Raw genomic sequence first — 27,605 nt, forward strand, 5'->3', positions numbered from 1 at the left:
AAGTGGTCTTAGCTTCTTAGTGCTGTGCTTTTAACCCGCTGCGCCACCAGGGAGGGTCTTCCCATATTATTTAAGTGAAGAAATACCATCAGTTCTTTCTCCAGGATGTTCAACCTTCCTTCTTATCACTTCACTTCTAGATTACTTAAATAGTCCCCTAGTTTAACTGTTCCATGTTAGGTCTCTAAAATAGGGGTTGGCAAACTACAGCCTAAACATGAAGTGTAACTTCGTGACATTTTATATACATAAATAAAGTTTTATTTATGTATATAAAATCACATCCAAGCTCATTTGTGTGTTGTCTGTGACTGCTTTGTATTCCAGTGGCAGAACTGAGTCTTTGGACAGAAACCAAATGGCCTTTGAAGCCTAAATTGTTTCCTATCAGAAAAAGGTTTACCAAAAAAGGTTTGCTGACCCCTGTTGTAAGAGTTTCCTTAACTTGGTTTTCAAAATCCTTTGTCAGCTCTGGGTGCCTCAGTGTGTAAGTCCCTTTGCTCTGACTCTCACATGTACCCAGTTAATTTTTTTTTTCCCCTGTTATGTCTTTTCTACCCTATGGTTTATCTTAGGTGTGTTCAAGACTCAACAGAGGCTTTTCTTCTATAAGACCCCTATTTCATATGATTTCTTTCTGTGGATCTTTAATCTTGCCATATTTTAGGCACTTGTGTGCATTTTGCTTTGTTCTTTAGACATTCCATTCTCACATCCACTGGAAGCTCCTAGGATGGAGGGACTTTGTCTCTCCCTTGTTTGAGTACTTACAGGTGGCAGTCCATTTTGGTGACTAATCCTGTAGCATGGCCTTGCATATCTAAACTTCTGTTTAGACTCGCCCACCTTCTCTAATAGGGGTACAAGTAACAAATGAAATTAATGCTTTTGTTATGTTTTTAATCACTTAGCATAGACGGTATTATCTGGTTAGTAAATAGAATGTGAACTATTTCCCCAGTTTCTTGCCTTGTCCTTTCATTTCATTGTCTTTGAATTTTCCTGGGCAACTATAGCAGGAGACAGGGAAATAATTTCAGCAATAAGATCCATAGAAACAAACACAAAATTATTTGATTGCCCACTGTGCTACATCGCACTGTACCAGGTTTTTGTTTTTTTTTTTTTAAAGATTTATTTATTTATTCATATAGAACTGGGGTACAGGCCAGAGATGCGGAGGGTGAGAGGATTTACCAGAGACAGAGTGGGGAGCAGAACAGGCAGATCGACGAAGTACACTGCTGAGGGGAGCAGCGGGCGGGTCAGGAGAGGTCTGCCTCCCGGATCACCTCCGGGGCAGGCGGGAATCGAACTCATGCGGAAGTGGCTTTAGATTCTCAGTGCTGTGCTTTAACCTACTGCGCCACCAGGGAGGGCCTGTACCGGGTTTTTATAGACAGGTTAATTCAAGAAAAACACCTGGTTGTTGCTTTGAATGTGACATTCTGAGATGGACTTACTGTGGTAATACAACAAAGTAGAAAAGCAGAAAGAAATTGAGGAACAAAGTGAACTCACATTAGGAAAATACATTTAGCATTACAAACTAGCAGTTAAATATTATCCTTAGGCTAAAACTAAGTCATGATACTAAGTAAATTGCAAATACTCGTCACAATTACCTTTCTAATTTGCACTATGTAAGGTTTTGTGCTTACAAAACTATCCTTGAATTTATTGTTTCTTAGAAATTTAAAATTATATTTAGTGGAACAGTCCCCCAAATTCCATTTCAAGGCATTGCATTTTTTTCAAGATTAGGAAATCAGGGGGAGTATCCAGGGTGAAACAAAAGGTTTCAGGAATAATCACACTCATCATCCAGCTTCTGTTTGTGCAGCACTGAGGGTGTGTCAACACTTTGTGGGTGTCTGACCCATATGATGAATAAGCTTCACAAAAATACTCAGAGAAGACAGAGGAGAGAATGCTGGGGCTACGAAAAGTGAATACTTTGACCATGTTCACATAACTGAAGTGGTACAGCAGGATGAGAACCCCCCTTTTCTTTTAAGATTTATTTTTATCTATGCATATAAGAACTGGGGTACAGGCCAGAGATGCGGGGAGCATGAGAGGGTTTGTTAGAAACAAAGTGGGGAGCAGAACAGGAGGATCTACTGAAATGCATTGCTGAGGGGAGCAGTGGGCAAGACAGGAGAGGTCTGCTGCTCCATGTGTGTGTGTGTGTGTGTGTGTGTGTGTGTGTAGCTTCCTGGCAGGTGATCAAATTCATGCCTAAGTGGCTGTGGATAGCTTCATAGTGCTAAGACCTAACCCCTTGTGCCACCATTGTGATTTGGGACAGATGACCTAGGAAGATTCTTTAAAGAGGCAGTGGGCTTGAGACAGACCCCACACTGGCCAGGGTAAAGGCCTCTTATAAAGAAAAATAAGTATATATGATAGGAATATAGCCCTTGTTAATTGGGTACCAGAACAGGTCCCCAAACTGAGTCCCAGCCTGATGTATCTTAATTTCTTTTTTCTTAAAGACATTTATTGTTTAATTTATGCATACAAGAGCTGGGGTACAGGCCAGATGTGTGGGGGAGAGGATTCACCAGAGACAGAGTGGGGAGCAGAACAGGCAAATCCACTGCTGAGGGGAGCAGTGGGCAGGACAAGAGAGGTCTGCTGACCATGTGGGTCAGCTCTCTGGTGGGGGATAGAACTCATGCTAAACTGGCTGCAGATAGCTTCATAGTGCTGAGACTTAACCCCTCGTACCACCAGGGAGGGCCCTGCATCTTAATTTCCGATTTTACAAATACTGAACTCAGTCAGAAAGCATTTGTATGTTGTCATCTACATAACTTTCTTTTTCTCACAACGTCCCTGTTTCAGATTAAACTCCTGGCATGATGTTGTTTAAAAAAATTAAAAGCCCTGCAGGAGCGTATAAGCCCTTATTTAGGAAGGAAAAGAATATTTAAATGATTCATTCATAAATTGACATAGGAATTGCTTAGTGCTTTCCTTTAACCTTTAGTTTTAATTTGGCTTTAACCTTTAGTTTGAGGTTTAGCTATGCCTTCCAGTGACTCTAATGGCAGAGAAACTGTAAATGGATTTGAGTTAAGTTCTTGCAAGAAGTGAATATCTGGCACAGAAAAGCATTTCTTCTATATAAAGGGTAGAAAGAGCAAATTAAAGACTATTCTTTAATAACCAAATGTAATTAGAATGCATTATCAGATTTACGTTTCAGTATCTCAGAGGCATTGATGTTGCCTGTTTCTGAAATGAGATTGCTAATTCAAAAAAAGAAAAAAAAAACCTACCTCAAATCTCAATATATAGAAAATTTTCCTAACTTTCTCCTTTTTAATTGTGATGTTATGATATAATTTATAAGATAAAACAAATATTTCTCTTGAGAAAATTGTAAACATACTTGCGGTTTTGTCACTTACGGAGCTTCAGGCAGGAGGATTCTATTTTTTATAATCAAGTATCATTTAGAAAATGACAATAGGAAGCTCTTTGGAGTGTTCTCAGTGGTACAATCCCACCCTACAAGCTTTTTCTTCACTCCTAGAGTAGTTTACTTGCTTAACTACAGTGATTCAAAAGAGAAGCAATTTGGCTCATCATTGATATTCTGGTTTCTCCTTTTATGGGGGCTGGTCTGGGGGACAAAGTGGTGGTACTTAGGTATTTGGACATTCCTGTTGAGCTTAGGCTCCTCCCTTGGGATAGCTGAGAGGTGGAGATGAGGGACACCAGAGGTGATTTCTCTGGGCTGTTGGCTGGAGCAATCCGGAGTGATGGGGGTGGGGATCAAACTCATGCTGCAGTGACTGTGATAGCTTCATAGTGCTACACTTTGACCGCTTGCAGCACCCGGTAGGCCAGCAGTTCCCTTTGCAAAGAGGGAGGCTATTACAGAACAATGAGAGCAAGAGGGTTGTGCCACCCTGGGTCCCCGTAGCTCAGATCTCTGATCAGATTTTTGTTTCTTTTCCCTACCCCACCCGCAGACATTAACGATATAATAGTGAGAGGTTGGTGCTATGGGTGGGCTATAGTGAGCATTGTGGCCTTGTTTAGGAATCTCACTCTGAATCCATCTGTATGAATATTATAGGGAGGGTGGAATCATGACTCTTTATGTCAACAAAAAGTGGTATCAGTAAAAAAACCCAACACTAGATTGAAAGTAGCAATAACTGGAATCTGCTGTCTTCCTCTGACCTTGAAAAAGATATATAACTTCTCTGGACCTGAGGTAATGTGTGTTTCCTGTAGCTGTTGTACATCTAAGATGACCTAGTGAAGTGAAGTGCTCTGAATTCCTTAAGGAAGCATGTCAAAGCAGTAAGGTGCCTTACCATTATTACAGCAAAGATATGCAGAAGCAAAATCTCCATTTTCTTCCTTAACCATCTAATCTTTCCAGATGCTGGTGGGTATTTTGGGTCCCCTCTCTGTTCCTTAGGTGGCTGTAGGGGGGTACACACTGGGATACAGGAAGACTGCCTTTTACCCCCTGAGGCTCGTTCATCAGGAAGGCCTTTTTATTAGGCACCCCCTTTTCAATAAGGGGCAAATGTGACCCCCAGCGTGTTGTGCCGGGAAGCACAAGGTGTGCAGGCTGAGGAGAGGCAGCCATGGATTGTGTGCTCCTTCAAGACGAGCCTGCTCCTTCACAGAACCCGCAGCCCAGTGCTCGGTCTCCTCCGGTCACCCTCCATGAGGAAGGAAAGTAAATGCAGAGAGGCCAGTGCTTATACCAAACGTGCGGAGCCCAGTGCACCCGGGTCACACCTCTTGGAGCAACCAGGCAGTGCGACAAGGTGGCTACTGCTTGCGGCAGCCATGTCCTTCAGTGCCACTATTCTCTTCTCCCCGCCTGGCGGCAGCGAGGCCAGATGCTGCTGCTGTGCCTGTAAGAGCGAGACCTGCACCGGCAGCACCAGCTCTCAGGGCGGGAACCCTCCGGCCAGCACTCCTATCACAGTGACCGGACACGGCCTGGCCGTTCAGAGCTCAGAGCAGCTCTTGCATATCATCTACCAGCGCGTGGACAAGGCGGTGGGTCTGGCCGAGGCTGCTCTGGGTCTCGCCAGGGCCAACAACGAACTGTTAAAACGTCTCCAGGAGGAAGTGGGGGAGCTGAGGCAAGGGAAAGTGCCCGCTCCTGAGGAAGAGGGGGAGAGCCGGGCACATGGTTCCCCTCCTGAGGAGCAGGGGCCCTTCAAGGAGAGCCCCGGGGAAGCCTGCAAGCCTGGGACTGCCGCGGAGGAGGAGTGTGACATGGCCGGAGGCGAGCAGGTGGTGATGGAAGAGCTGCCGCAGCTGGGGGCGGCCTCGGCCGGGGCGCCCGGGCCTTTGGGCTTCCCTGGCACCCAGAGGGACCTGCGGCTCCCAGCATGTGCCCTGGCTCCCAGTGAGGGGGCCCCGGTCCTCAATCCCGTGAGTATGACACCTGCAGAACTTGCGTGTTGTTGCTCTCTTGCTTTTGCTGGCCTTGCGCTCTTCTTTCTCCCGTTATTTTCTTTCCAACCTTAACTTTCTCTTGGTTGTATTTGTGAGAAATCAGAAGGCTACTAAGAAGGCTTCCTGGACCTGCGGGAGAGCCGGCACTCCTGTTCTCTTGCTGAATCCTCAGCCTCTGCGGCAGGAGGTGCCTGCCTTCTGGTGTGTGTGTGGTGTGGGGGCGCCCTGCCCTCCAGTAGCTCCCCGTGGCACCTTCTCCACCGCTGGCGCAGCTGCGCGCTGGGCTTTGCCTCTCCTGGCGAGAGTGCCTGCGGTGCACAGACGGCTCATTCATATTTTATCACGGGCCCTCTGCTTGGCAAGAGGAATTCAGTACGCAGAGATGGGAATGGAGAGGAGAGAGAGAGACAGGAGAGAGGGACAAGACAAATGGAAGGGGGGGGAGGAGACAGGTAGGAAGGGAGGGCGAAGGAAGAAGAACAAGTGAGGAAAAGAGCCTAGAAGAAAGGTGAAATGGAAAGAGAATTTGTGCAAGAGAGAAGAAGAATGTGAAGCAAGGTGCACATGAGAGGAAAGGAAAGGAAATGAGGCAAAGGAATGGACAACGAGAGTCAGTAGTAAGAAAAATGTGAAGGGGACAGGGGGGAAGCAGACACACAGATTTTGTGAGCAGGAAAAGACACAGAAGTGCATTGTCTGTTTCAGTTTCTTTACTGCTCAGGGCCATGTGAGCAGGAAACTCCTGGCTGAGTAGCGTAAAAACTACAAACTATCACACATAAAAATACATGAAAAGGAGATGGAGCAACTATTGAGATCATACAGGTGGGAAAATAACAGGTGTGTTGCTACTTGGGAGACAATGGGAGTTTTGTCACCTCTCCTGTCGCCCCTCTCTTTTCTTACTCCCCAAACTCCCAGGCACAGAGAAAAGGAACAGAATCTATAGGGTAGGTGCAGGGCTGGACCTTCCAGCCTTGCTGCTGGACCCGAGAGGAATCTGTCCAGTTCCCGGGCCTCTCCAGTGTGACACTGTGACTGGTCACTGCTCTCTGAGGTCCAGGCCCTGCGGGTAATGGCTGCTGCTGCTCACCCTAGCCTGTGCCTGCCAGGACCATAGGTGCTGGAGGAAGAACTGAGAAGGTGGAGGAAACAGTGGGGTACCAGGCCAGGCGGTGCCCTGAGCTGCGGTTCTTCAGGCAGGGAAGGCTTCCAAGCCGGCAGGATGGAATTAGATTTCACAGCGCAGAAAGCAGCTCACAGGTCTATAAATCTCAGCCTCCTCCCCCGTTTCTTTCTGTGTTGTTTTTTTCCCCCCACTTTCACTGTTTTGTTTTCTTGGCTGCAGAAATCCCCCCCTCCCTTTTCTTCTTCTCCGTCTCTCCTTTCCATTTCCTGCCCTGTATGTCCTTGAGTGAGGGCACAGGCAGGCAAGCAGTGAAGGTCAGAGGTGGCAGGGTGGGGTCCCATGGAGGGCACCCCGGCCCCACAGAAAGGGAGGGAGGAGCAGTCAGTGCCAGGCTCTAGGGATTTCTGATTTCACATCTCCCTCCTTTGCTTCCATTTTTCTCCTCTTTACTGTTGCTGCTATTTTATTTTCTTGCTCCTTTTCTTGCTTGGTTCTCCTTTCTTTTCATCACTTTCCCCCCCAAACCTTCTAGAAAAAACATTTACCTGTCTACAACTCTTGTACCCAAAAGTAAATTGCAAGTGACTCCTCACAAATAGAGCGTGGGAAACAGGCCCTGTCCTTGTAATCAGTCCAATGGTAACGTGGTAACGCCCCGACGTGAGAGGCCTTGTACACGAGAAGCCTTGGCCAGTGCTCCCATTGGTGTCCCTGAGACAAGCTTGGGGACTTGTGCTGGAGTCCTCTGCCTCCCTCCTTGCTCTCTGTCCTCTGCACAGAATGAAGGTTGACTAGCTTCCCCTAAGTCTGGCTGGCTAATAGGCTATTCTCTTTTTTTCTCATCTTCTTAGCTGGTGGATGACTATGTGGCCTCTGAGGGTGCAGTACAGCGAGTGCTGGTCCCTGCTTTCACTAGGCAGCTCTCACCAGCCACACAACTGGCCATCCAGTGGGCAACCTCAGAGACAGGGCCAGAAAATGGAGCCAAGCTGCCACCGCCCCGGCCAGAGGATATGCTCAATGCTGCTGTGGCTCTGGATGGTGCCTTGGAAGAGTCAGGCCCTGGGGGAACTGGGGAGCTGCGGCACTCTCTAGGGTTCACTGCTTCCCCGTGCAGGACCAGAGGGACTGGGCAGAAGAACTCCAGGCGCAAGCGGGATCTGGTTCTTTCAGTAAGTGAGCTCAATTTTATAAATTTTTCTTCAATTGGAGAGAGAAGTGAAGAGGGAGGTGTGGTTTTTTTTTTTTTTTTTTTAAACCACTCTCTTGCATGAATGGTGTCCTGAATCCTTCTGAGTGGGAAGGGTACAGAGAGGCAAATTGTTCAGTCTTAGGGGTAGGTATCTCCTTGCGGACAATGGAAATGTTTTTAGGCTCTTCCGGATAGACTGAGAAGGGAATTATATTCCATCTCCCAATGATCTAATAATCCTATTGAGAAAATCTGCAAGGGGTTGGGTAGATTGACTACCTGAGGGCAGGTTAGCTGTTGTGCAGGTTAAGCAGCAGGGGGCCCCTTGGGGAAAAAGCCAAGCTGCCCGAGGTGGTCACAAATCCTAAGGATGCAGAGGGCTACAAGACACTCGGCTCAGTTTTTGAGATTTAGAGATTCGAGCCATTCCAAGAGTTCTTGGCAGGGAAGGTACTGACCTAAACCAGTTCTTCCTGAAATCTTGGAGTGGCTTAGAGTCCTAGAGACATTCTAAATACCCTACACTGCACAGAATGGCCCCACAAAACATCCCACCTAAAATATCAGCAATATGAGGTTGAGAAACCCTCTTCTAGGGTGATCTTTAGCCCTTCAGATTAATTCTGTGTCCCAGAGCATCTGTGTCATATTCATAGGGTTTTCTTTGGCTCGAGAATGTTCATATTGTCTGTAATGGGGTTTCCATTCTCTGGATAATGGCTGATAGGAACTTGAGAGTCCATTCAGCCTAAAGCTCATTATATAATATAGCCCATTTCTTCTTGTTATAGTCTTAGTAAAGAGTGAGAACAGTTGCTTACCATTTATATCTCCTTTATTTAAATTACTGCTTTCTTCCTTTTCCTTTTTTAAGTGTCCCTTCTCTTACTTTCCCTTTTATTTGTTTTTCATTGTGGGAATCCCCACCTCGCCCCTCCCCACCCCCCCAGAGAAGGAAGACACTGTTTGTAGTTAGTACCAACTTGTTTGTAACCTTCATTTCAAATTTTGATTATATTCAGGAAATATAATCAGCTTCCTTATCAAACCAGGGAACGGGGTTAGTTTCTGTGTTTTGACTATCTAACTCAAACAGTCCATTCATTTTTGCTGTCACTGATACAAATGGAAGCATATTCCTAGAAATGCATTTCAAGGGATTTCCCAAAACTTTATAGTGTTTAAATCATAAATAAATATGTGATGATCTTAATTTGCATAAAGTCAGGCCCTCCAGTCATTCTCTTCTTCTTCTTCTCCCTGACTACTGCCTCTAGCCAGAGCTCTGCCTCCTTCCTGGCCTTTGCAGAGCTCAGTGGAGCTGGCAATCTCAGCAGGGAATTTTGCTGCCTATCACAGAGGAAGGTTTAAGTGTCTTTCTACCAGTCGTGGGTTAGGGGGAAGAGTTGCTGCTCTTCACCAGTCCAACCTTTAACTCAGCAGAGGAATGGGGGATGCATCTATCCAGTTTGCTGAGGCTGTCATGGTCCAAAAGGGCCAACCCAGAACTCTCAGCTCCTTGGAATGCTGCCCATCCCAGCCACCCACTGGGGAAATGTGTCTATTTTTAGCTCACTCAGGAGGTAGGTGAGCCAGCAGTCTTTAGTCTTAACACTTATTATTGTCTAGAGTATTTTCCCTTTCCACTTCAAGCCTGGTTTGATTTTTATCAGCTGATCTTTTCTAAGCCACTTGAATTGAAAGTATGCAACACCCCCAGCCTTTTTTCTTTTTTTATAACTCAAAATCTTTCTGAAGCAGTCATCCCATCTGTTATGATTTTGTAAGTTTGGACTTCTCAGAGGTAAAATAAGCTATTACAAGATCAGTCCTTTTTATAGTGGAGACCCTCACCATAAAGAACTGATGGCTAAGTTGGTAGGGTCAGTTGGCCATGGAGGTAAAAGGACAAATGTAGGGATTTTCAAACATGAAGCTGAAGTCCTGAGATCAGAACATGAGTCCATCAGCTTGGGACTGGGTAGTGACTGAAGGAGCTTGAGATGAAAATATAATCAGAAACAACAAAACTAAACACACTAGAAAGAAAAGTAAAGTCCTACCTTAAAGTTTAAAGAATCAGTGGCAGATGGTGGAGACAGTCATCCATGTGAACCTGGGTTTGAGCTGACTCCCGTGTCCTCTGAAGGAGCCCTGTGACACTGTGAGTGGGGACAGAGCTGTTCAGAAAGGTGACACCAGCTCAGGTTTCACCCCTAGAAGGTGGGCTCCCTCGCAGGGACATAATGCTCCCTTTGGCCAGACCCCAACTGATGAGTCAGACTTATTTCTGGCTGCCTTTTGCGATGAGGAATGGCTGCAGGACTTCGGGGTATTGGAACAAGAGAAGACTTGGGGCATATATGAAAACTCTTTTCAATATTTCAGGTGCTATAATAAGCACATTTTGGAGCATCTAAGGCAAAAAAATTTGACAGAGATGGTCAATAGAATGGGCTGACTAAAAAAGCAGCAAGAGCCCACCAGTGAAGGTGCATAAGCAAAGCTGAAAGACAGTGTTCAGCGACGTGAGCAGAAAGGCGGAGGAGGGCAAGAGTCCTTCCCATTTCGCATTTCTGTGACTTTAGGTTTGTGCTTTTCAGGCCATGGCATGTGTGCCCCTTGAGGTCTGTGGGAATAAGCAAAGGGGTATGTAAAGCCGTGGACAAAACTGGGCCAATTTCCTTAGTCATCGTTTTTACTAGACAATTTTAGAAGACATCTTTATATTAAAAGACATACAGATATATTGTGAAGAAAATTTGAAAACTTGCAAAAGTAGGGGTTTCAAGAAGTGGCCCCTGCAGTAACCCTCGCGGCTACTCATTCTGCTGCTAGGAGTATGCTGTGGGAACGCTGGAGCCCCAGGAGTGACAAGTGAGGCCAGGGATGATCCCAGAGTCTGGACACAAACTAAGTGGGGGTGGGTGGGGGAATTCCGCTAGAAACACTTCCTTGGAAAGTCTCTCTGATTAGGAAAGATCACCGATAGCAGTGATTCCCACACAATAAAGGACTCAGGCAGAGACCCCTGTAGGGTCAGTGTCTAGAGACCAGAGGAGGATTTCATCATATCCACTCCTCGCTTGATTCTGTGTTTGTTTTTTCCCCCTAGAAATTGGTCCACAATGTGCATAACCACATCACCAATGACAAGAGGTTCAATGGGTCTGAAAGGTATGATTCTCCTGAGGGAAAAGAGTCACCAGGTACTTTGCCAAGGAGAGGGAGCCAAAGGGGCTGTCCAGGACCAGGCCAGGCTAAGCCCTGGATGCACTGTTGCCCCTTGTATCTTGCTGCCAGCCACGGAGGAATCTACCACAAATTTGATCAGTGCTGGGAATCTGTTTGTCTGGCTCCTAAAAAGCTGACTGCCTTATAACCACTCTCTTTGTGGCAGCATCAAGTCATCCTGGAATATTTCAGTAGTGAAGTTCCTTCTGGAAAAGCTCAAGCAGGAGCTGGTGACCAGTCCTCACAATTATACTGATAAGGAGCTGAAAGGTGAGAAAAACTGAGCTAACTCCCACTTTATCCTTTTTCCATTCCCTGTTCTTGGTCAGAGGAGAAAAAGGCATAATGGAGATGATTTAGGTGGTTTTGAAAATAGTGGACTTAAAGTCTTTGACTGTTCTTCTCAGCTACAATATTTACAGGATTACCTCTAATTGCCTCTTTTATTCCCCCACTCACTCTGGAATCAGAGTGGAAAGCGGAAAAGGCCTGAATCTAGGATGTTAGGAAAAGGAGGTCAGAATCCAGACCTGCCCTTTTTTCCCTAAGTATTAATAACCCTGCCTTTTCTACCTTCCTTGCTCATTTTTTGGTCTGTGGCTAACCCTGACGTATTAAGAAAGCTTCTGCTAAAAATGTACTTGCAATCCACTAACAGAAACGTAGACTAGGAGTAGGAAGTGGGGGAAAATTACGGGAGCACCTGGGGTTGTCCCTTTTTAGCAGAAGATATGGAGGAGTTGCTGTTGGCGAGAGCTAAACCAAAGAGGAATAGACAGATGCTGCTGGTGATCAGTACCCCAAAAGCCTCATCTAATTAGTGACTCCACCCTCCCAGCCAGTAGTGTGAGGGCAGGAGAAAAGGGCGCTTGAGGACCCTGTTTTCTGCTCCCTTCCCACAGGAGCCTGTGTGGCCTATTTCCTTACTAAGAGGCGTGAATACCGCAACTCTCTGAACCCTTTTAAAGGCCTAAAGGAAAAAGAGGAGAAGAAACTTCGAAGTCGAAGATACCGGGTAGGTTTCAAGGCCGTCTTTTTGGATGCTAAGCTGTAACCCTAATTAACCACAATGGAAAGCGCCACACATATGGCAGCTGAGGGTTAGGAGCCAGGAATGTCAAGCAGATAAAGAAGGAGGGGGGAGTCAGTTCTCAGACTTCCCTTGTGGGCTGGGTTCTCCCAGCACAGATGTTACAGTCTTCACCCCACTCAGATCCTTTCCCCAAACCTTACCCATACTTTGTCTCTCATCCTAACCTTCATCTTGGGCTCCTCCCTCAGCTTTTTGCCAATCGATCCAGTATCATGAAGCATTTTGGACCTGAGGACCAGCGCCTGTGGAAGGATGTGACTGAAGAGCTAATGTCAGACGAAGAGGACAGTCTTAATGAGCCAGGCGTCTGGGTGGCCCGGCCACCCCGGTTCCGGGCCCAGCGCCTCACAGAGCTCTGCTACCACCTGGATGCCAACTCAAAGCATGGCACTAAAGCCAACCGTGTGTATGGGCCACCTTCAGACCGATTACCTTCAGCTGAAGCCCAACTCCTCCCACCAGACCTTTACAATCCTAATTTTCAAGAAGAGGAAGATAAGGGAGGTGATGAGAATGGATCTGTCTCCCCATCTTTTGACCAACCCCACAAAACCTGCTGCCTTGACTTGAACTCATTCATAGAAATCAAGGTGGAAAAGGATGAGTGAAACCCGTAACCGAGCCCAAGACCTGCCGCTCCCATGTCACTGTGGGTGGCAGTAAGGCTTCCCAGGATGGTGGGTGGTTCCCATACAGTCTGAGAAAGCAAATCTGCCTCTCTTCTTAACACAGGCCCCACCGGAAGGGGAGACTGGCAGCCCTGGTAGGTAAAGAAAGAAGGGTCACATCTAGAAGAGAGAAAACTCCCTCACTGTGAACGGCAAGACAGACAATGCTTAGTCCTAAGCATAAACAGTGCCTCAGAGGAACCTGGGATGAGAAGTGGAGGGTGGGTCTAGGAAACATGAGACCTTTTTAACACATACCCCGGTCTCTGAGTTGTTTTTGCCCATTTCCTCAAAGCCCTGGGAAACAGCTGTGTTGGACCTCTGCTTCCCCAGCCCTGCTGGCCATGCTCTGCAGTGGAAGCTGCACTGGAGCAGTCCAGGGTAACACTGCCACCTGGTGGGCAGTTTTGGCCATGGGCTTGAGTCTTCTGAACAAGACACTTTGGGAATTGGGATCTAGTTATTATAGCTATTGTTTATTGAATTATAGAAGGCAGATTTTATTATTCCCATATTACACATGAGAGATTAAGGCTTAAAGTATTCCCACATCTCACCAGCAGGTGCTCTCCCACCATGTGACTAAGCAGTCTATGTAGGGCTTGTAGCTATTTCTTAGTCCTGTCAGCTAAGCTTGTATTTTGAAGGTGTGTGTGTGTGCACATGCACGTAGATGCATGCACACACCACAGAAAATGTGTTCATTTTGTGTGGACAAAATATTGACGATCTACTAGGTGAAGATACTGTGCTAGGTGCTATGGACATATTGGTCAGTTAGTGACCAGATATTTTATTGTCCAGTCAGGAACCCAAGCAGTTAAGCAAGCAATGAAATGAACTGTGGTCAGGGTGGCGGCAGGAGAGTGTAGGGTGCAATGGCAGTGTGCAGCATGGAGAGCGACCATACTCCTGCGGTCTGTTAGAGCAGTGTTCAAACAGATACCTGACAGATGGGGAGGAGTTAACCAGAAAGGAAGGGGAGGCCAGGAGCCAGAAAAGTGTTCCAGACATAGACAATGGAAAGAACAAAACTCCAGAGACAAGAGAACACACACAAGGTGAAATTTCACTGCAGAACAATTTGAGGAGGGGAAGATGCAGAGAGAAGCTGGAGAGGTAGAGACCTTATAAAATAAAGAGTGTAGACTTGATCGTTCAAGGGCAATGAGCAATCACTGGAAAACTGGAAACAGGGAAACCATATGATAAGCTTTGTGTTTTAGAAGCATTACTTGACCTCAAGTGTAAGATGGGGTGGAGGGATAAAGACTTGGCAGGGAGACTCCCGCTGTGGTTCAGAGAGAAAAGCCTGCCATATACAGAAGATGAGGATATACAGACAGATTTGAAAAGTATTTAGGATGAATTGATGGGAGTTGGTTGGATTTGAGGTTTGGGAAGAGGACATCAAGCTTCTGGCTTAAGCAGCTAAGTGGTGCCATTTACTCAAGGAATACTGGAGGAGCCAGTTCTGGGAGGTCGGGAAGATGAAGTCAGTTGAGGGTGTTTTATATCTCAGACAACCAAGTGGAGATGTCAGTTGAGTTTTTAAGTCTAAGAAAATCTGGGCTAGAGATACGGATTTGGGAGTCATCTGTGTATAGAGGTGGTAATCACATTGTGGTGATGGCGGTGAGGGCCTGTGGGCTCCTGGCTCCAGTTCAGACTGGGGACGGTAGAGCACTACTGCTGCACGTCACGTCCTGCCACCTTTCTCCTTACCTGGCTCTGCTTCCTCAGCCCTGAAAACAGGTCTTTCATCCCAACTGTGCCCACTGCTGCCACCACCGACTCCTAGAATGGGTTTCTCAGTTTTTCCTAAGAGTTATTCCCATCCTCACCCCAGAGGAGCAACACTTCCAAATATTAGAAGCTGGGTGGACAGGTCAGATGTAAGTAATTAGATGAAAGAATCCGTGGTCCCCTTTCCCACCTGGAGACAGGGACGGAGGGCGAGCTTTATGGTTAATTGAGGTTTGCAGCAGGTTCTGGATGCGACCTGACAGCCAGTTCCCCTTGCTACAAATGCCCTTAGCTCTCCTGCCACCTATTTGACAGTAATGCTCCTTTGGGTGAGAGAAAAGCTATAGACCTGACGGGGGAAACACAGAAGGTGATTCTCCGGAGAAATGAGGTCAGGGAGACAGTGTGGCTAGGACAACACAGCCAAATAGTTTGTGATAAATTAATTTCCCCAAAGATATTAGCCATCTTTCCTACCCCATTCCTTAAGGCTACACTAAGATTGTAAAAGGTGTTCAAATTGTTGAGATGAAAATAATATGCATGACTTGTTTGCATATAATTCTCATACTCATTTACTATCTAAATACAAAGGAGTCGTTTTCTTTCTCCAATTTTCTTCCCCTGACTCTTGCTCCTGATGCAGTAGTCTGGGCAAAGTCAGCTGGCTGGCATTTAATTAAGTATGTTCAGCCTCTGCTATGGCTTCTTTTATTTATTTTCGATCCTTCTAGTATAGCCAATATTAACCACTTTTCCTTTTCCACTCTTGTTTTTACTTGCCATTGTCTCTAAAGATTTCTCCCTCTTCCTCGCAATACTTCCTCTTACTTACCATCTCCTTTGGGCCAGACCAAGGGGGGTGGGGGAGAACACTGGGCTTTCACTGGACCTAAAACCAGGTCTTCTAAACCGAGTCACCTGAAATATTTGCTAAAAATCTCACTTCCCAACACCAGGGGGTGTTTGTCTACCCCACTCTGTCCTACCCTGAACGCAGAGATGGGTCTCAAACCTTTTCCTCACTTTTACATAGACATCAAAGCTCCCTCCCATCACAGAGCCTTGGGTTGAAGAAGTGGTGTCTTTTTATGGCAATATATCTATTTGCCTCTCCTCTCTGAACATGCACGATTTTTCCCGTCAGTTCCGTCATCCTTCGGGCTCCGCCACCGACGAGCCCCTTGGCTGTGCTCTCCCTTTCTAACGCTATCAGTCTTCCACCTCTTCTCTACCAGGGTTTTCTCGCCTTTTGGGGTTCTTAGCGTCTCTTAACCTCCCTGTGGATCTACCTCTCTTCTTTCTCCCTGCATTGCTACTTCTCTAACAATCTCTCCAGCAACCCCACCGCTCCCCACACTAGGAACAAAGTCACGGTGTTTGCGCAGAACATGCCTCGCGCCGCCCGGTCTCAGACCTCGACATTCCACAGTACCCCTCCGCGCATTCCAACTGCAAACAAAGAGTTCCCGCCCCCCGCCCCCACTTTTTCCTGTTCCAATCCTTGAGTGATGCAGTAGCAGCGGCCCAAAATGCCCCTCGCCCTCCTCTCGCCGGCCGTCGGCGGATCTCCACCTCCAGGACAGTTAGCGCCCGCACCCACTTCCCCGCGCAGCAGAGATCCCTGCGCGGGCACCCCCATTCCTCTCGCACTCGGCGCTCCGCCCCTCCCGCAAAGTAGATCCGGCCAGGCAGACAAAAGTTTGGGAGAGAAGTTCGGTCTGAGCTGAGAGTGAGAGCGAGGGGGCGGGGGCTCGGGAGTGTGGGGTGGCCGGGGTAGTCGATGCCTCAACAGATAGACCTGCGGACCGGACAGCCGCGGCGGCAGGCCCCGCTAGCCCCGCTGAACCCCTGATGCGCGGGGGGCAGGAGCCCCTCTCGCTGGGGGATGCTGTGGAGCTCCTGGCACCGGGCATCCGGGCCGCCCACTGAACTCCTGTGCCTACCCTGTGCCCCTTGGGGAGCCGAAGTCCGGCTGCGGGGAAAGAGAAGCGGCAGCCCAGACGCTGCAGGGTGCCGGGCGGGGTGGGGGCAGGAGGCCCCTGGCCCGAGGGCATGGAGCGGTTAGGGGAGAAAGCCAGTCGCCTGCTGGAGAAGTTAAGACTTTCGGACTCCGGCAGCGCCAAGTTCGGCCGCAGGAAGGGTGAATCTAGCCGGTCAGGGTCTGATGGGACCCCCGGCCCGGGCAAGGGGCGCCAGAGTGGGCTGGGGGGACCTAGGAAATCAGGGCCCCGTGGAGCTACTGGGGCACCTGGGGATGAGCCATTGGACCCAGCCCGGGAGCAAGGCCCCCTGGACGCTGAGCGGAACCCGCGCGGCTCCTTTGAGGCGCAGCGCTACGAAGGCTCCTTTCCCGGGGGGCCGCCTCCCACCCGCGCCTTGCCTCTACCTCAGTCACTGCCCCCCGACTTTCGACTGGAGACTTCGGCCCCAGCCCTAAGCCCCCGCTCCAGTTTCGCCAGTAGCTCAGCCAGCGACGCGAGCAAGCCGTCCAGCCCGCGGGGCAGCCTGCTGCTGGACGGGGCGGGGGCTGGCGGAGCCGGAGGCAGCCGACCCTGCAGCAACCGTACCAGCGGCATCAGCATGGGCTATGACCAGCGCCACGGCAGTCCTCTGCCCGCCGGGCCATGCCTGTTCGGCCCACCCCTGGCCGGGGTTCCAGCGGGCTATTCCCCCGGAGGGGTGCCGTCAGCCTACCCGGAGCTCCACGCCGCCCTGGACCGACTGTGCGCTCATCGGCCCGCGGGGTTCGGCTGCCAGGAAAGCCGCCACTCGTACCCCCCGGCCCTGGGCAGCCCGGGAGCTCTCGCCGGGGCTGGAGTTGGAGCGGCAGGGCCCTTGGAGAGACGAGGGGCGCAACCCGGACGACACTCCGTAACCGGCTACGGGGACTGCGCCGCGGGCGCCCGATACCAGGATGAGCTAACAGCTTTGCTGCGCCTGACGGTGGGCACCGGTGGGCGAGAAGCCGGCGCCCGCAGGGAACACTCGGGGATTGAGCCGTCGGGTCTGGAGGAGCCACCCGGTGCCTTCATCCCGGAGGTCACCCGGGCCCGGATGCGGGAGCCGGAGGCCAGAGAAGACTACTTCGGTGAGTAGGAAAAATGGTTCGGGACGGGACGGGACCCGCCGCCGCCTGCGTTCGGCCCCCCACTGCCCTGATGGCCCACATTGCGAATCCCGAGGAGTTGGAGGAGTTGGAGGTGGAGACGCGGGACTGGAAAACTGCAAGAGGGTTTTTATATGGATCGGGGTTTCTTATGGATCGGGGTTCCTTATTCCTGCTGCACTCAACCCTTCCCAGCTATCTTGAGAGCCTCGGTGTTTTGCTGTAGGGGGCATCGTAGGGAGGGGACCAAGTGAGGCTGCGAGCGACTCCCCCATCTCGCTCCCCCCTTCTCCGCGGTGCCCCTGCAGGCTTCTGCGCGCCGCGCCCCCACCCGGGCTCTGGCCCCGCCCGCAGGAATTCGGGGAATGCGCGGGTGGGGGGGCGGCCGGGCGCGCCGCGTGCGTGCCGGCTCCTGCCCGGGCGCTCCAGGTGCCTGCGGGCGGGGCTCGCCGCGCGGCGCAGGGGGCAGGGCGGGGGGCTGGGGGCCGCTTCCTAGCACGCGCGGAGCAGTGGCTACCGTCCGGGAAATGGAGCCTGGAAGGGAGGATGAAGCTCCTGGGATGGAGAGCAGGGAGCTACTGCTGCCTTGCCTGAGACCTGGCTCGGCACCGGCGTGGGCATTTTAGCTTGTTTTCCCATTCTCCGGAAGTCAGGGCCAGAAGCCATGTCCCCGGGATGCCATCGCCCCTGGGTGGATGGATGAAGACCCCGTGTAACTACCAGAGATAGTCTGGCCTTCAGTTTTAGCCATAACCTGCTTAGAATTCAGACTAGAAGCAGCCCTTTACTAGCTACTGCTATTACGGAAACCTGGCCGCTGGTCCCTTCCTACCTTTAGGAAGCATTCATTGGAGTGCGCCTCTGCTGTGGGGGTGCTAGAGAGTCGGGGAGATAGTAGAGTCTCCAGTGATCATCTAACCAAGACCCACAGGCACCACTTCACTCTGATTGTGATAGGAAGTACAGAGAGAAGTGGAGACCTCACCCCCAGGGCGGTGGGCCTCTGCAGTTTTCCAGGCCTCTCCTCACTTTTCACCGTCCATGTTTCCGCACTGTGACCCACACAGACCCCTGTGCTGGAAGTGTGAGTAGGGAAAGGAACAGAGCAAGGGGGAAGACAGGCTGGGAGGAGACTCAGAGGTAGCAGGGCTGTGGGCTTGGAAGGGCCCTGCCTGATTCAACCCCAGTTTCCCATCCTGAGAGAGGAAAGCCTTCAGATGGTCTTTGGTCAAGGGAGACTAAGCAACAGGATCTTTTTAACAGTTTCCGTTTGAAGCCCAGGAGAAGTGGCTACTGGGTGGATAGAAATTTCTTTGGCTAAACCATCAGAGCTGAAAGGAAGAAGAGCACTCGGAGAGTGCAGGATAAGGAGCAGGAAGAACATAGGTGTGGACCTGCTGGGTGAGAGTTGGTGGGGTGGACATGCCTGAGCAGCTTGCTCTTGTCTTCTCATAGTGTCCAAGGTTTCCCAAAGGAATGGTTCCAGCGGGCCCCGCTGGCATGGCAGTCACGGGGCAAATCTGCCCTCACATGAGATGCCACATTTTGACTTCAGAGGGGAGGCCACTTCTCCCAGTGGTCAGGCTGCCTCTACAGAACCCCCAGCCTGACTGGACCCTCCTTCTCCTGTCCCCGGTAGGGGCCCACTTCCTTGGCTCCAGCCTTGCCCAGCTGCCGGAGGGTGGGAGCAGAACAGGCCTGGGCCCATCAGTCGCTGCAGCTGCTGCACGGGCTCCCAAGGCCCTGGGCAAAGACTGGGATGGGCCCCAACAGGCAAGGAGTGTGGCACAGTGCCGAGGGGGAGAGGTGGGGTAGGGTGAGGCGGGCCCGTTGGGATCTGCTCCCCAAAGACAGGCCCTAACCCTCACTCATGAGCCTGGAATTGGGGAGTGGAGGGAGGAAAGAACACACCCAGGAAAGGCGGGTGCCAGAGCCAGGTGTGTGTATTTGGGGGGGGAGGGGTGGCATATCAGGGAAGGTAGTTCAGCTCTGTCCCTCCTGTGGATAGAAGATGACAGGGAGACATTAGGGGTTCTGCCACCCTTCCCCCTTCCTATGCAACCCTCAACCCCAGAACACACCCTGCATTCTCAGCAGCCACCTCCCCACAGGAGTCACGCTCACGTGGTCCCCTCTGCACAGGGCCCTCTGCTGGGCCGGATCCTTCTTGCTTTCCTTGGAAGCCTGGAAGTGCGGAGCAGAGAAGTCATTCTATAGCTGAATAGCAGCTTTTTTTTTTTACAGATGGGGAAACCAAGATCTCAGAGAGGCTTTCTGGGTCTAGCCTGCTTTCTCTGGGAAGTTTTTTAGTCTGCTGCGGGGCCCTCATGGACTGGTATCTCTGTTTGTCCCACACAGTGCTACAGGGATAGTACCTTGCCTGTTTAGTCTTTTCTCCCCAACAGAAACTAAGCATCTGAAGGTCAGGGAGCAGGACTGTATCTTTGACTTTCTCCAGTTTTCCACAGTACTGGGCACAACGTTTTTGCTAGGCACAAAATAGATGTTCAGAAAATATCTGTTGATGAATCAGTAAACATGAATGGATTTGCCCAGCCAAGACCTTGCTGCAGCCCATTCCTCAGTACCTTCTCTTCCCAGAGGGAGCTTGCTAAAGGGACTGGCGAGCCTAAAAGACTGAGAGCCCCTAGTTTGGAGCTGGGGGAGTAGGAAGTGATGCTGACAGCCTCTTCTCTCCTGCAGGCACCTGTATCAAGTGCAACAAAGGCATCTATGGGCAGAGCAACGCCTGCCAGGCCCTGGACAGCCTCTACCACACCCAGTGCTTTGTCTGCTGCTCCTGTGGTGAGTGCAGCCCCCCACCCCGCCTCTGGACACTCCCCAGACCCCACGTGTGCACTCACAGGGACCTGCGCATTTGTTCACAGAACAGTTGCTCCCCATGTGCCTGGAGGCCACGGCTGCCCACCTTCCCTCCTGCCCCACCCCCACAGCGCTGGCTCTCCCACCCACAGCGGTCTGCTTTCTGAAGTGAAGCCTCCTTCCTCTGTTCAGCCTCTTTGCTCCCCTCTGTCTCTCCTTTCTTCTGCCTCCCTGCTTGCCCAGTCTGGACTCCAGCCTGGCCCTCAGCCTCAGCCTCCTCTTGGTGGTGGGGTTTGGTCTTGGGCAGCCAAGTTGCCTGGGGCGACAGTGAAAGATAGGAATGTGAGAAGGGGGGTGTGGGGGTGGGCTGGGGGAGTATGGGGGCCATGGGGGGGCGGAGAGGGGGTTTTCTCTTGGCTGGTCAGAGTTCAGCCACCTCACTAGAGTGCAGGCCACCAGGCCATGCCAAGCTGATGACATCACGCTCCAGGAATGCCCGTTGCTGTTAGCTCAGGAGGCCCGCCTGGAGGGGGGGTGCTCCTAGCGCCCTTAACTCCCAGCCCTTCCCTCACCTCTCTCATTACCCCCTCCCCACTGCTTACCCACTCTGATTCCTTTGCTAAACCTTTAATCTCCTATCTCTGCCTATCTGACTCTGGGCTCAGCTCTTCTCTCACCCCCGCACCTCTCTCTGGCTGGTTCTCTTTAGGTTCATCTGTCTGTCTGTCCTTCTGGATACGTCTCTTTTCTCTATACCCTTGTGTCTCATGAGTTTCTGAGCCAGTTTTTCTAGACCACCAGGCAGAGCTGGAAGTGGAGATTTTGAGGAGCAGAGGACAGAGGTGGGCAACCCTCCTGTCTGCCACCCTGTTCTCTTTCCTCCCGCACCCCTGGTAATTTAGACCCCCTGGATTAGTTTCTGGATGCTGGTTACATGGGGAGTAGTCCTGCCTTGACTGCTCACAGAAGACATTAAGCTGCCTTGGGCCTTTAAACGTGGAGTAGAGCAAGAAAGGAGAGGGGACGAACTCTGCTCGCAAACAAAGCACTTTGTCCCCAGCAGTCACTGCACTGTCCTGCCCTGCAGAGCCTCTCCGGAAGGGGACTGACAGCTAGGAGACCCGGGTAGCTCTCCTCAGGCAGAGAGGTTCCTTGGTTGAAAGGTCCCAGAGAGCACGGCCTGGATATGATGGTCCCTCGCGCGTGCACAAACCTTCAGGGCTCCTTCACCTACCCCAGCCTTGGTTGGTTCTCGGGGTTCCTTCACGTACCCCAGCCTTGGTTGGTTCTCGGGGTTCCTTCACGTACCCCAGCCTTGGTTGTTCTGCTTTCTTAGATGGCTTCCATGCCCTGGGTGCTGGAGAGGAGGGTGCTGGTTTAGGGGATGGTCACTGAAAACTGTTAAGGAAGCAGGAACTGAAGAACAGAGGAGAGGAAGCAGAGGAAAGGGGAATTTGGCAAGGATGAAACCAAAGCAGATTGGAATTGCATCAGATGGCTTTTGTGTGGGGAGGGAGGACAGGCAGCAGACGGAGGACAAACTCTGAAGTTCAGGTTTAAATGCGTCCTCACTGGGAGCAGACTCTGGAGCAGGGAAGCCCTGTGCCTGGGCCCGGATTGCCTCCAGCACTTCTCTGCTGCTTCTAGGGCGAACTTTGCGCTGCAAGGCTTTCTACAGCGTCAATGGCTCCGTGTACTGTGAGGAAGATTATTTGGTGAGTGAGGGGTCCCCTGGCCCTGGAATGGGCTCCCACCCGGGGACTTCTTGGTGGCTCGTGGGGTCCCACCCATCAGGTCATTCTCAGCTTATAATGACAACTCCCTTGGTCTTTTCTTTCTCCTTAGTTTTCAGGGTTTCAGGAGGCAGCTGAGAAATGCTGTGTCTGTGGCCATTTGATTTTGGAGAAGGTAAACATAGTGTTTTTGGTGGACACTCTGAACCTGAGTGGGACGCGTGGAATCCGTGGCTAAATGGGTCCTGAGGAAAGGCAGGGGAGGAAACCATCACCAGCCGGACCACTCTTATCTCATTGCTGCATGAGCAGCTGTTTACAGCATCAGCCTGTGGGGCCAAGTCTGGCCCCCTGTTCCTGCCATCTTCCCCTTTCCCTAATCTGGCCTCTCCCAAACTGAGGCGTGATAGGCCATCAGGCTGAGCCAGGAGCATGGTATGGGGTCCTGGGCCTTGATTCCCCCCACCCACCCACCCACTACTGGCCAGCATCATTTGGAACAGTTTCCTTTTCTACAAGAGAGGGGTTTGGGTTACATCAGTGGTTCTCAACCCTAGCACCTGGGGGAAAGTGAGAACATGCCAGTGCCTGGGTCATCACCAGAGGTTGTGTGGAATACTTGTGGGCTGGTGATCTAAAATGCCCCAGGTGATCCTCATGCAACCAGGCCTGATTCCCATGTTCCTGAGTGTTCTCTGAGACTTTTTCAGGGGCTCTGTCTCCATTTTAAAACCCCTCAGTCACCTTAATTCCATATATTGTTCCTGGACGCTAGCAGGGGGGTTGGACAAGCTAGTGGGAGCAGCAAGGATTGGGTAATGGGGAGTTGGAAAGTCAGGACTGGAGGGAGACTGATACTCCTTCTGCCCCGAGCCAGATCCTACAGGCAATGGGAAAGTCCTATCATCCAGGCTGCTTCCGCTGCATCGTCTGCAACAAGTGCCTGGACGGCATCCCCTTCACAGTGGACTTCTCCAACCAGGTGTACTGTGTCACTGACTACCACAAGTGAGTCCACCCCTTCGGGTGCGGTATGGAACTGGGCTCAGGGTTGCCCCCACCTCAGCTCATCTCTGTGCTCTCTTACAGAAATTACGCTCCCAAATGTGCGGCCTGCGGCCAACCCATCCTCCCCTCAGAGGTCAGTATGTCTGGGTTCTCCTGCAAGGCAGCCAGTGCAGCCGCCTCTGGGGAGGGAATGGGGACATGTGGTCTGACCTCCCTTGGGAAACGGTGGTGCTGAGGAATGTACTCTGCAAAGATTCCCGTGTGACTCTGCTCTCAGGGTCATCACCCTGACCCTAACATCCGGCCTAGACATGTCTGACAGCCTCCCTGGGCCCAGACTCCATCTCTTCTGTACCAGTCCAGAGGAAGAGAGGCCAGGGTCACTGTATTGCAGATGTAGGGGCTAGGGAATCCTTGGGGAGAACCCTTGGGGCTATGGAAAGGCTTCAGAGATGATTTATGCTAGTGTACCTAGGGTGTGCCCAGGGAGAGAAGCAATCTGACTGGCCCTCCTGTACCGGGCTTAGCCTACTTGATTTATCCTGCCTGGCTTCTCTTCCCTCTTCTCTTTCCCCACAAGAGGGGGGTGGGGGCGGTAGGTTAGGCCAGACAGAGCACCTGGACACCAGGGGCATCTCCACCCGGGGCATGCCCTTCTGGACCAGTGCCCAGGAAGGGGAAGGAGAAAGTTCCAGTAGAATTTGTAAAGGCCACCTCAGAGCTACAGAGAGGCTCTGGAGGCTTTTGTATGGTTTTCCCCTTGGTGTGGGAGAGGGGGTCTGTTAGGGGAGGATGGAGTCGGGGTCATGCCCCTCTTATCCCCACGGGGGTCTGCATGTTTCAGGGCTGTGAGGACATTGTGAGGGTGATTTCCATGGATCGAGATTATCATTTTGAGTGCTACCACTGTGAGGTGAGTGTTGGGGTCAGGGCCCCTGGAGAACTGGAATGGGGCTGAGGGAGGAGTCAAGTTCTAGAATTACCTGCATCTGTAGGGCATGAAAAACCAGCAAGGTGCTCTTACCTTTCTCTAGTCTCTCACGTCACCACCCAGCCACTCTTGCTGGTTCTGGTGGTTTAGACCTTTCTGAATCTGGCTTCTCCAGCCTGTTAAGACCTAGCGGAGGACTCCAGGTAATGCTGGAAATGGGAGCCTGTCTCATTATTTCTGCTATAGCAGCGGCACCTGGTGTCCAGCTTAGGTATTTTCTCAGGTGTTGCTTCTGGGAGGCCAGCCCTCAACTCCACCTCCTTTCTTCAGTCATTAGGAGAATGGTAGTGAGCAGGGCAGACTCCCAAGATGGCGGAGGTGCCTGAGCTGAAGTGAACCAGGTGTCCTTATCCCCTAGGACTGCCGGATGCAGCTGAGTGACGAGGAAGGCTGCTGCTGCTTCCCTCTGGACGGGCACTTGCTCTGCCATGGCTGTCACATGCAGCGGCTCAGTGCCCGGCAGCCCCCCGCCAACTATGTCTGAGCTACAGCCGCTGCGGCTGCCATCACAACCGTTGACAAAGTCCTCTGGCCAGTGGGCCCCTCCAAGGCCAGTCGAGGCAAGGAATGTACTTACTCTGTAGGCCTGGCAGAAGAGCCCTCTGGGGAGGACCTCAAGGGCCAGAGACCCAAAGATTGTAACATTCCAAATGGACTGTAGAGGAGGACGCTTCAGTTTCGAGGGCAGGGGTGACTGGCTCTCCTTCCATTGTGCGACATGTGTTACCTAGCATGTTCTCAGGCACACACAGGCGGGGCTCAGTGCTTTCAGAACATCCAGCTCTAGTCCAAGTCAAGCAATGTTCTGGTTCTGGATTGGAGGAAGACAGGACATGTAGGAGCTCCTCACTCTTAGGCCTCACGGGGTATAAACATCTTTTCTTTGGACCTGAACGAAGAGGTGGAGACTCTGGGCTTTATTAAATGAGTTATTTCTTGGTCGCCTCCTCTCGAGGACTAGGAGAGCTGCTCGTCCCTCTGCTGAGGTTGGGGCCCAGCTCTGGGTGGGCCTATTGCCTGTATTGCCTGTATCTCAGGGACTCCTGTGGGCTGGGAGAGGCTAGCTGGCTGCCTGCACTTGGTCCCTCTTCTCAGCTGGGGGAGGAATGAGTGGGTCTCTGGGTATGGAGTTGCTGGGTGGGTACCTGGGAAGCTTCAGGCTAGCCACCCTGCATGCTGCCAGGTGCAAGTGCACTGAGCCCTCCAGCACAGTACACGCATACCTGGATGGGTTCACACACACACACACACACACACACACACACACATCTGTGTTCTTACTCCGTTCTTCTCAGGTCTTCACACTTGATTCCTTAGCAGTAGCTCACACTCTAGTAACTTAGCAATGTAGACCTGCCACCTCTCAGAGGGATCCAAGTTACATCCACTGCAGCTCCCCAGCCCTGACTCTCTGGGGAGCCAGAAGAGAAAAACACTGACTTAGTTCCAGTTTGGCTAGAATTGTTTCACCTAAAGCTAGGTCTCTTAAAAGCAGTTCACTGTTGAAACTTGTTTGCTTAAAGTTCAGCTCATGTATTGACCAGTTTGCCAAGTGCTCAGTTCCTTTCCGGATGTTTTTATATCTGTTTAGGTGTCTGTTCTCTTTTTGTGATGCTTTGGGTATTTCAAGGATTTATATCTATTCATCCAAGAGTAATTTCGAGTTATTACCGGCAACATAAATTTATCAAATTTGCAGCACTTTGTAAATGATGAGATTGCTTCCTACCTTTATGGATATCTTTTTCTATGTTATTTACTTTTTACAAAGTTTAAAGTTTCTAGCAATAAATATAATTGGTTCAGACATTTTGTGTATAATTTTTTGTTTCTTAATCCAATATTTCTTTACAAATTACATGTCTTGAAAATTGTAATAGAGCTTAATATGACTTTGGTGCTTGGTTTAATTTCTACATTCCTATTAAAATGCCAATATATTCTAAACAAATGAACGGGCCTATGGCACATTCAGCTGACTAGCAATGAAAGGTTACAGAGACAACAGCAACAAAAAGTGAGAAAGCATTGAATCTGCTAAATCCTTAAATGCTGCAGATTTGATAAATGTTTTAGACTAGTTGTCTCTAGGTGAATTGGTTTTAGACTAATTAATCTGATAATCTTTGATCTTTAATCCTCATTTCTGTCGCTCAGAGCTTCATATTGGAAATGACTCCTGAGTACAGAAAATCCACTGTTAGGGCGATTCCAAAATGACTATGCCGACTACCCTGGAAATTGCATGGAAGAGAGTGGGAGTGGGAGCAGGAGTTAAGATTCATACTGAGAACTAGGGGGTGGGGAGGGGCAATTTTTTTTTTTTTAAGGAATAAATATTCTGAAACTAGATCACTTGTTCTGCGGCTGGGATTGTTTCTCCTGAACTGTTAACTATTAATTAAGTAAATACAAAGCCTGTGACTGAGATCCTTTCTCAGCAGACTGCTCCAGGTCTGGGAAGTCCAGATAAGCATGTATAGCTTTACATGCATCCCTTGAGTTCTGGCTTTTACTCTTGGGGGTGTTATCTGCTCTGTTACTCTTACCCTTTGTCTCTTATTCTGATTTGGCCTCCATGCATTGCTAACTGGCTCATTGTCCTCTGTTCCAAGTCCTGGGGCTCCCAAAGACTCTTCCTGCCACTGGGGGCTACTCCTTTCTTTCACAGGGAAAGCAAATGCTAACACCTGACAAGACAGGCCCAGGGATGGCAATTCACAGCAGAAGAGCACTCCTGTGATGACAGAGCAAAGGCAGGCTCCCAGGAGTAGCTGCATAGCAAGAATTTCCCATCCTGTTTTCTGGGGGATCGCTTACCCTTCGTAGTGGCATGAACATTTACAGCTGATAGCAGAAAGATTCACGGGATGCTCCCAAGGGTACAGCAACCAGTAGGCTTCTTTGGCCATTTTGCCACCTGATTGCCATCAATAGCCACTAGTCCTGAGATGGAGAAAATGGAAAAATTAGGGATATACTTTGTGTGTTCAGATGAAAGTTGCAGGACATGAGTCAGACAGGCTTTCACTGCAGACTCCTGCTGTTTGCTACTGCAGTTCCAATGTGGTTGGTGAAGAGTAAACCTAGTGGTGATTCTGTTTTCCTATTCTTCACCTTCCAAGGTAGGGGAAATGGTGAGATTCCATTTATAATATTAAGAAGGAGGTAGAAAAAGGATCTTTTCGGGCATGTAAAGTCAGCTGGATGAGATTGTACTTATAAAGAATGGAATAAAAAGAGGGAAAGGAGAGTAATAGGACTCAGATAAAAGACTGGGGAAAACCTGTTTTACTTTTCAGAAGGAATTGTACCCCGGAGCTGGCCAGGGTCATCCAGAGTCCAGTGGGGAGACTCTAGCCAACCTGTCTCTCCATCCTCCCTTGCAGCACAGACAATCTCAGATTGGGCTTCTGCTGTATCAGTTGCTGTGG

At 50.4% G+C, this 27,605-nt stretch overlaps 2 protein-coding genes across 3 annotated transcripts; both read left to right on the plus strand.

Annotated features, from left to right (window-relative positions):
* The first annotated feature begins 4,580 nt into the window (after positions 1-4,580).
* Positions 4,581-13,004, plus strand: LOC101624529 (chromosome unknown open reading frame, human C14orf93). The gene is made up of 6 exons (XM_004694646.2): positions 4,581-5,421; positions 7,426-7,746; positions 10,882-10,943; positions 11,167-11,270; positions 11,903-12,015; positions 12,282-13,004. The coding sequence occupies exons 1-6, from the start codon at positions 4,699-4,701 to the stop codon at positions 12,699-12,701; spliced, it is 1,743 nt and encodes a 580-aa protein (XP_004694703.2). The 5' UTR covers positions 4,581-4,698; the 3' UTR covers positions 12,702-13,004.
* Positions 13,005-16,222: 3,218 nt separating this feature from the next.
* On the plus strand, positions 16,223-25,711 carry AJUBA (ajuba LIM protein). Of its 2 annotated transcripts, none has more exons than XM_004694647.2 (8): positions 16,223-17,598; positions 20,320-20,421; positions 22,087-22,154; positions 22,285-22,347; positions 23,050-23,180; positions 23,262-23,313; positions 24,025-24,093; positions 24,530-25,711. In XM_004694647.2, exons 1-8 carry the CDS (start codon positions 16,563-16,565, stop codon positions 24,653-24,655), a joined length of 1,647 nt encoding a protein of 548 aa, XP_004694704.1. In that variant the 5' UTR covers positions 16,223-16,562; the 3' UTR covers positions 24,656-25,711. The 2 variants fall into 2 exon arrangements, with proteins under 2 accessions (XP_004694704.1, XP_012589570.1); XM_012734116.1 differs by lacking the exon at positions 16,223-17,598 and adding an exon at positions 18,928-19,002.
* The last annotated feature ends 1,894 nt before the right edge of the window (positions 25,712-27,605 follow it).

The sequence above is a fragment of the Condylura cristata genome, unplaced genomic scaffold (assembly GCF_000260355.1).
Source record: "Condylura cristata isolate star-nosed mole 26May11 unplaced genomic scaffold, ConCri1.0 scaffold00045, whole genome shotgun sequence".
Classification (NCBI taxonomy): domain Eukaryota; kingdom Metazoa; phylum Chordata; class Mammalia; order Eulipotyphla; family Talpidae; genus Condylura; species Condylura cristata.

What these genes read in the sequence shown, in the direction of transcription:
- LOC101624529 (XM_004694646.2), top strand. Translation starts at nt 4,699, where the DNA reads ATGAGGAAGGAAAGTAAATGCAGAGAGGCCAGTGCTTATACCAAACGT. An exon ending in AGCGGGATCTGGTTCTTTCA is followed by an intron (nt 7,747 to 10,881) that starts GTAAGTGAGCTC and finishes TTTTCCCCCTAG; the next exon opens with AAATTGGTCCACAATGTGCA. An exon ending in AGGTTCAATGGGTCTGAAAG is followed by an intron (nt 10,944 to 11,166) that starts GTATGATTCTCC and finishes TCTTTGTGGCAG; the next exon opens with CATCAAGTCATCCTGGAATA.
- AJUBA (XM_004694647.2), top strand. Translation starts at nt 16,563, where the DNA reads ATGGAGCGGTTAGGGGAGAAAGCCAGTCGCCTGCTGGAGAAGTTAAGA. An exon ending in ACTGTGAGGAAGATTATTTG is followed by an intron (nt 22,155 to 22,284) that starts GTGAGTGAGGGG and finishes CTTTCTCCTTAG; the next exon opens with TTTTCAGGGTTTCAGGAGGC. An exon ending in TTGAGTGCTACCACTGTGAG is followed by an intron (nt 24,094 to 24,529) that starts GTGAGTGTTGGG and finishes CTTATCCCCTAG; the next exon opens with GACTGCCGGATGCAGCTGAG.